Here is an 8,724-nt window from a genome sequence, read left to right as displayed (position 1 = left end):
CTCAGCTCAATCAACATAGAGAACTCAAGCTTGGAGGACATTCACAACTAAGTATTGTGAGGGAACCTACATTTTATCTCAATCTCTGAAATGGAAGACATTCCATAAACACTACTTGTATTGTTTAGCAGAAGTTGACCTTTCAAGCATCAAATCCTTATTTTTTAAATGCCTCCTCTTTTTCCTCTTCCTCCTTCCCCTCCTCCTTCTTGTTGGTTGTGGGGCTTGAACTCAGGACCTGAGCCCTGTCCCTGAGCTCTTTCATTCAAAGCTAGTGCTCTATCACTTTGGGCTACAGCTCCTTGTCTGATTTTCTGGCAGTTAATTAGAGATAAAGAGTCTCATAGACTTTCCTGCCCAAACTGGCTTTGAACTGTGATCCTCACATCTCAGCCTCCTGAGTAGATAGGATTAAAGGTGTGAGCCACCAATACCTGGTGGTCCTTTTAAAGTCTTACTTTGAAGGAACTAGTTCTACAATGCACAATGATATATACCTTAGTACATCTATATTTTTTAATAAACTATAGTGACACCAAAATGAGAACAAAATCAACTGAAGAGTAACATGGGTAAAGATAGAAACACAATTTGTGCCACGGTTCCCACTGAAAGCTACAGCTGTCTTTCCTTCCTTCCTTCCTTCCTTCCTTTCTTTCCTTCCTCTCTTTCTTCCTTTCTTCCTTCCTTTCTCTCTTCCTTCCTTCCTCTCTTCCTTCCTTCCTTCCTTCCTTCCTTCTTTCCTTCCCTGTTTATTAAAGCAGGGACAGGTTCTGATTGAGAACTGTTGAATGAAACTAAGAAACTATGACTCAGTTTCTTAGTCTGTAATAAAAAGATCACCCACTGGAAAAAAAAAAAAAACCTGGCCTTAAAAACTATATCTTATCACACATTTTCTCCAGATAGACAATTATGCTGTTCTAAACAAAAACATGATTATGTGGGAAAATCAAAGCCAGAGGGGCTGAGTAAAGTGTTTGTCAGCTACACCATTCAGCTCCCTGTGCTGTAGGGTGGGAAGCCGGGGCAGGGGGATGGAGGATGTGGGGAGTCAGGAGAGTCTCCACCGTAGTCTGCTTGCCTTGGCCAGGCAGTCTTGTGTCAGGAGATCACAAGCCATTATCAGAGTCTCCAGACTGGAAACATGTCTTCGTTTCCAGAATCAACATGAACTTAGAAGGAAGTACATAAAGTGTTGGAGTCAAATCTGAAGTTGACTTTGGTATTTCACTCTTTCCCAAACCTCCAGGAAAACAGAGGGTACAAAAGCCAACACAGCACTTAAGATCAACATGTAATAAATTTCCGGATCCCTGACACAGTTCCTCAAATAACCAAACTCCAGTGTGGTTTGGCACATTCATCTCACAGGAGCAAGAGAGAATTATCTAGAAATTTTTCAGTCTCTCTTCCCCCTCCTCCCCACAACCCCACCTAAGGATTGCATCAGGCATCCAAGAAGACATAATCTCTGAGTTTTAGGAACTTTTAGAGTCTGCATTGAAGTCAACTTAAAATTCAACAGATATTTCCCAGGAATCTGTGATTGAAAGCAATGAAAATTTGGGGTTTTGTGATCAAAATAAGATGTTGCTATCAACAACCCTTAGAAAAACACAAAAATTTACTTCTTTTCTAGCCATGACTCCCCCACCCCCCACCCCTTTCAAATGGACACTCACATTTCTAGGCACTCAAGTCCTTTCTTGGGTTCTACTACAGTGATACAAATGGTCAGGAAAAAAAAAAAAAGCATTGTTAAGGACAAAGATCTCATAGACTGCATTCCATTTACAGTTAAATCTTCATTGTTGGTTGCTTTAGTTATGACAACTGTAGTCTAAATATCCTAGGAAAATCTTTCTTTCCTTCAGGAAAGAAAATAACTCAGGCTGAAGAGCTAGGGTCATCAGCAGGCCAACTCCAAGCCAGGCTGGAAAGATCGCTCCCCTCTCCCCGCCCCCCAAGGCTTATTTCTATGTAGTACTCTCCCAGATCTGCTTATTTCTGTTCTTTGATATTTCATGCACTAAAAACCTCTTTTGAAACTGGATTAATACATAAAAGTACAGTAAGGCTCTACTTAAAAAAATGTCCATTTCTTGCTGAAGTCAGTTAACATTTCTGATAAATAACAGCAGGGGGGGGGAAACCCTTGGATTTCTATGTGGGTTTTCCATACAGCCCTGGCAAAGAGACTAGAAGAAAAAATAGAATGGAAAAAATCAAGTAGGAAAAAATGAGCTGAAGAACCAAAGAACTGTAAGTGAAAGGAACACAGAATGATCACAAATAAGAAAATGAAATATATTGAAAAATGTTTACCATAATGTTGTGTTAAATTGAGTAGTTTGTCCAACTTAGCAACAAACTTTTGTGATTAATAATAATATAGGGATGTCTGATTTCCTGTGAGTCTTTGGCATTTATTTGCAAGTAGACGAGCATTTTCTTAAATATGTGGGTGAAAGAAAACTAGGGAATATATTTCATCTTTCTCAAAAATAATTGTTAAACAGCTGTAGTCTGGGGATAGATGACACTATGTAATATTTTTTTTTCTGGTACTCAGGGCCTGGGTGCTGTTCCTTAGAATTTTTTGCTCAAGGCTTCTGCGCTACCACTTGAGCTACAATTCTATGTCCAGCTTTTTGCTGGTTACTTGGAGATGAGTCTCATAGCCTTTCCTATCCAGACTGGCTTTGAACCTTGATTGTTGTATCTCAGCCTCCTTAATAGCTAGGATTACAGGTGTGAGCGACAAGTACCCAGCAAGAAATTATTTTTAAATAACAAACAACTATATATATATAGCTATAACGTAAACAGACTATTCCAGTCAGTTATGACTGAAGGCCGGCCTAGCTGTGAGGCGGCTTGTTTATGGACCCACCAGGCAATGCATACCAAGGACACTCACGTTTTAGGATATTTCTTTGCTCTAATTCTTCAGTGGTTGGCCTCTGGCTGAGTCTCCTATAATGACAAAAAGAATAGTTTACAAACAAAGCTTCTTTAGTGGGAAATACCAAATCAAACAATAAAGCCAGACCCATTCATTAAATACACAAACTTCCTTCCTTAGCATCATTTTGGTGACTCCAGATTGTGGCTTGGAAGGACAGCAATCCCCCACACTCCATTCTATTTCTTTCTCTTTGAGACAGAACTGTGTGTCTATCACTTGGGACCTGGCTACAGACCTCAGCTTCCCCAGTAGTCAAGCAGATGGTGTAATGGTTTTTACAATGGCATGTGAGAAGAGTTGCATTTTAAGTTCTGCTTGCTTGTTACCCTTCAAATGAATGAGTGGCTGGGTGCTAGTGGCTCACACCTGTAATCCTAGCTACTCAGCTCCTGAGATCTGAGGGCTGCAGTTTGGAGCCAGCTGGGGAAGGAAAGACTCTTATCTCCTCTAATCTACGAAAAACAAAAAAACAAAAACTTGAAGTGGAGTTCTGGCTCAAGTGGTAGAGTGCTAGCCTGGAGCAAAAGAAGTTCAGGGACAGTGCCAGGCCCTGAGTTCAAGCTCCAGGATGGCACCAAAAAATGACTTGAGTGTAATCTCTTTGTTCCCTTTCCTTTTCAAGCCATGCACGCAGTTGGGACTATCCAAGGGACATCATCATCATCATCATCATCATCATCGTTATCATATGTTGGCAGTACTGGCATTTGAACTCAGAGCCTTGTATTTGCTAGAACGGCATATTCTGCAACTTGAGCCACACTTATAGCCTTGTTTTGCTTTATTTTTCCAGGAAGAGTCTCAAGGTTTTTGCTTAGGGCTGGGCTTGGACCACGATCCTCCTACTTATAGCTCCTGTATATTTTGGATTACAGGTGAGATCTACTACTGCCAACTTGTTTGTTGTGATAAAGACTCCCTAACTTTTTACCTAGGGTGGCCTCTAATCTTAGTCCTCCCAAGTGGTCGAGATTACAGGCATGATTCACTGTGTCCAGCCTGCCATTCTTTTTATTTTTTCTGATTGTGGGGCTTGAACTCGGGGCCTGGGCACTGTCCCTGAGGCTCTTTGTGCTCAAGGCTAGCACTCTACCACTTGAGCCATAGCACCACTTGTGGTTTTTGAGTGCTTAACTGGAGATGAGGGTCTCATGAGGATTTTTCTACCTGGGCTGACTTCAAACCACCATCCTCAGAGCTCAGCCTCCTGAGTAGCTAGGATTACAGGCATGAGCCATCGGCCTGTAGACATTATTCTTGTATATAAATACCATTCAGTGATTTAATTTCTTCATAGCAAAACAAACAATAGCAATAAAACAAACACTCCAACAAATCCTATAAACACATATTCTCTTAGATAGTATAAAATCCTATAAGCACATATTCTCTTAGATAGTATAAAAAGTACAAAGCAGGAGACACGGTAAGAGAAAGATTAGGCAGAAATCCCATGAACAGTAATTCTAATCTGGTTTTGCTACGAAGAAACTATGTGGCCTTCAGAAATCTTCTTCCTCTCCTTGAGCTAGTAAACTGCACCAGAGACCATCTGGTTAGCCAAACCTAGCATACGCACTAACTGGTCCTCTGTAGAAAGTTTGTTGGGCCTAGCCTGAGCGAGACCTTTAGAGATCTCAAAGCCACTGGCTGGCAGAGAATTCACACCTCAAAAGGGGATGGGTTTTTGACTGATTCACCATACAAAACTAACTTTAAAAGACCAGATGGGGGGGCTGGGAAGGTGGCTCAGTGGTAGAGCGCTTGCTTTGCATGCATGAGGCCCTGGGTTCGATTCCCCAGCACCACATAAGCAAAAAAAAAAAAAAAAAAAAGACCAGATGGGCTGCTATGTCCGTAACTTCCCCCAAATTCACTTGATCTCAGGTAGGTTGTACACTTCAGGAGGGAGGCAGGTACAAATCAGTCAGTCCTGCTTACCACACCAGCAATTACCTGACCAGCTTGGTTCCGATTTGATGCCGGATTTCCTGCCTCTCTTCTTCAGATGTACGCTGTAAGATGTTTTTGTCTTCTAACTCTTTCTTGGATGGTCTGTTGCCAAGTTTGATAGCAAGAGTATCCCTCCGCCGGATCTTACTTGCCAAAGTACCTGAGGATTGAAACCAGGTGAGGGATGCAGATAAAGCAGCCATTAGCGAGTGTGTTCAGGTTACACTCTACTTTAAAGAGGGTGCAGGCTAAATTCTTCATCCACATATGAGAGGGCAATTCTAATTAACCAAGGGGGGAAAAAAGATTTCAACTTGGATGTAGTTCATTCTGAGAAGCCTCATGAACTATTTTTTTTAAAATGTTCTGGGAAAATATTGGGACACCATGAAAAAACTTGGAAGTCTATAAGCTCAATACTTGGAAACAGATAGCTGAAGAGATACGGTGGTATTTTGCTGATACGGTGGGTAATGGAAATTAGTGATTGCACAATGCTTTTCCTGCCTTTTCTTTTTCAAGTTAACACAAATTTTATTTGTTCTGTACAGTTAATCCCTGTCATCCTCTGTGCTGCATTCATGTTGGCAAAGAGTCTAGCATGTACACAAATGTTGTAACCTTCAATTACCCATGGACCCTTAAATCTCAGCAGATGAGAGCTCATACCAGATGGATGACATAATTTTGCTTTTTTTCATCCTCTATACAAATCAGAGGGAATTTGACAAACTTCTGTTTAATCATGAGTGCAACAAAAATTTTTCTTTTTTTTTTATAGTCCCCCACTTCTTTTTCCTCTCCCTTTTTCCAAACAGTGTTTTATGGTTCCATTATGCTTTCTTCATGTGTACATGTGTGTATAACTTTGGTCATCTTGACCCAATTTTTTGACTTAACATTTTTAAATATATATGCATTCATAATATATAAATATATATGCATTTTCATAATCTATAAATTCAATCCCGTGGTGAATTCCTCCCAAGTCACCTTGCTCAGAGGTTTTAAAAAATAACCACACATTCTAGTTCTTTAAGCTGAACATAAATGGCAGCATTGACTTTCTTTTATGCAGGCATGCTCCCTATTCTACCTTTCCCTGATGTGTTGAATGAGTGTTTTTAAGTCTAAAAAGCTACTTGCCATTCATTCATTCCTCCCTCTTCTTTATGAAAACTGCTGTATAGAAGTAAGTGAAATTCTCACACACTTAGATGAACAAGCCAGTGTACCCTGCCTTGATGCTGTTTCTTCAACAACAGTCCCAGGAGGGAAGGGGCATCTCTGATCTGACAAAGGTACTTCTCATTAGAAAGCCTTGGTATAAACACAAAGGTGCCCATGTAGTTCCCGGATGAAGGCCACAGCCATCCCTTGGCATCATCATCCACAAAGGCTTGTCATCATAGCTAAACTTTAGGATCGCCATACATCTACTGTGAGAAAGAAAGCCAAGAGAAGAAAAACACCAGCTGTCTGGTAGCTCAAGAAATCTGTGCTCTTTGTAACATGCAGCTGCCTCTGTCCACCATCCACTCCCCTTCCCACCTCCGGCAAACAGTCTTACTTTCTCCACTGCCATCATCATCCTCATCCTCTTCCTCATCATCATCTGTGTACAAGATGGGGCCATCTGAATCAGAGTCGGTGGCCTGGTACTCCTGTGGGCCATCTTCCTCTGAGGATTCTCCCATCAGTCCAGGGGCCAGCAGCTGAGGTCCTGCCTTCTCCATCTCATCTTTGGTCATAAAACTGGGAAAGGCACAGAAACAGAGGGGTGATGCGAAGCTCAGAGCCACCCGAGGGGGCGCCAACATCGTAAAAGGAGCTTCCAGTGCCACACAGGCACTGCTCAGGCTGGGGGAAAGCAGAAGCTGGACAGAGGGCGTTGTGCATATATTCCACATTCTGTGTATCCGTTCACGAGTCACAATCCTACATGTGAGCTCTTTCCATTTTGTGGCTATAGTAAATAGTATTGCTAAGAACCCAGGCATACAAATTCAATTCTTTAGGCTAATATACACAGAGGGCATAATTCTGTGTTTGTGTGTGTGTGTGTGTGTGTGTGTGTGTGCACGCACACACATACTAGTCCTAAGGCTTGAACTCAGGGCCTGGAAGCTTCTCCTGTGCTTTTGTGCTCAACACTAGTGCTCTACCACTTGATCCACGGAACTACATCCAACTTTGGTGGTTATCCAGAGATAGAGTCTCATGGGGCTGGGAAGGTGGCTCAGTGGTAGAGTGCTTGCCTTGCATGCATGAGGCTCTCAGTTCGATTCCTCAGCACCATATAAGCAGAAAAAAAGTCGGAAGTGGTGCTGTGACTCAAGTAGTAGAGCGCTAGCCTGGACTGAAGAGCTGAGGGACAGCGCCCACGACCGGACCTCCCCACCCCCCCCCCCCGCCCCCCGCCAAAAAAAAAAAAAAAAGAGTCTCATGGACTTTCGTGCCCAGACTGGCTTCAAACCACAACCCTCAGATCTCAGCCTCCTGAATGATTACAGGCGTGAGCCACTGGCAACTGGTTTCTATGTTTAATTTTTTTGAGAAGCCACTATACTTTTCCCTAAGCACACAGTCTCAACTAAGAGAAAAAATGGTCATTATTATCATCATTTTTTGAAACAGGATATCCTCTAACTCTGTCTTCCTGCCTCATCCCTCTTGGGCGATGGGATTACAGGCTTGTGCCACCATGCTAGGAAGAGAAAATATCAGTACTAGGGATTCAACTCTCAGCAGCTTGCTCTCCCTTGGCTTTTTTTTTTTTTTTTTTTTGCTCTAAACTTGAGCCATGCTTCTTTTCCAGCTTTTTCCTAGTTAACTGGAGATAATTGTCCTTGTCTGCCTGAGCTGGCTTTGAACTTTAATCCTGAGATTTGAGCCTACTGGGTAGTTAGGATTACAGGTATGAGCCACCTGTGCCTGGCTGGCTTATGTTTTATGGGAAAACTTTTCTGTGGTCTGTCTTTTTAGTTGATTGCTATTGGAAACCATTCATGTTTGAAAAGACTGTCATTATTAGTGATCACAAAATGTTTAATATACACACCAATTAATAATAATTCTTTCTGGATTTAGCAGAATAGAAGATACTTCAGAGTCAAGCCCTGTAATTTGTGTCATTCTTTACTAAGTTTTAATGAAATTATTACTTTAATTTCACCATTTGTATTTTATCATATTTTATACTCTGCAGACTCAGAATACATTTACAATGTATAAGTAGTATATACTATAAACTAGGCAGGTAATTTTCAACCCAAGAAATGACCGGAGAAAGTTTCCCAACTAAGGTTAAAAAAAAAAAATCCAGTGGGCTGGGAAGATGGCTCAGTGGTAGAGCACTTGCCTTGCATTCATGAGGCCCTGGGTTCGATTCCTCAGCACCACATAAGCAAAAAGAAAAAAGCTGGAAGTGGCGCTGTGGCTCAAGTGTTAGAGCGCTAGCCTTGAGCTGAAGAGCTGAGGAATAGTGCCCAGGCCCAGAGTTTAGGCCCCATGACCGGACCCCCCCCCCCCCAAAAAAAAAAAAAAATCCAATCTAGAATCCAGCTGGGAGACTCACAGTTTACTCAATGTTCTATGTTGCATACAATGTCATACCTATTTTTCTTTTTCTTTTTTTTCTTTTTGGGTCCGGTTGTGGGGCTTGAACTCTGGGCCTGGGCGCTGTCCCTCAGCTCTTCAGCTCATAGCTAGCGCTCTACCACTATGAGCCACAGCGCCACTTCCGGCTTTTTGCTTTTTGCTTATGTGGTGCTGAGGAATCGAACCCAGGGCCTCATGCA

At 42.0% G+C, this 8,724-nt stretch overlaps 1 protein-coding gene across 4 annotated transcripts in view; it reads right to left on the bottom strand.

Moving 5' to 3' along the window:
- Positions 1-8,724, bottom strand: part of Phactr2 (phosphatase and actin regulator 2) — a 219,642-nt gene that overhangs the window by 18,825 nt on the left and 192,093 nt on the right. For all 4 annotated transcript variants that reach the window (XM_042681349.1, XM_042681488.1, XM_042681427.1 and 1 more), the window contains 3 exons: positions 6,495-6,679; positions 4,928-5,084; positions 2,924-2,979 (listed from right to left, as the gene is read on the bottom strand). In XM_042681349.1, the coding sequence (XP_042537283.1) occupies positions 2,924-2,979; positions 4,928-5,084; positions 6,495-6,679 (398 nt within the window). The remainder of the gene's footprint in view (positions 1-2,923; positions 2,980-4,927; positions 5,085-6,494; positions 6,680-8,724) is intronic.

Source organism: Dipodomys spectabilis, unplaced genomic scaffold (assembly GCF_019054845.1).
Source record: "Dipodomys spectabilis isolate Male_0828 unplaced genomic scaffold, ASM1905484v1 ptg000001l, whole genome shotgun sequence".
Lineage (NCBI taxonomy): Eukaryota > Metazoa > Chordata > Mammalia > Rodentia > Heteromyidae > Dipodomys > Dipodomys spectabilis.
This window is presented reverse-complemented; position numbering and strand designations above follow the sequence as displayed.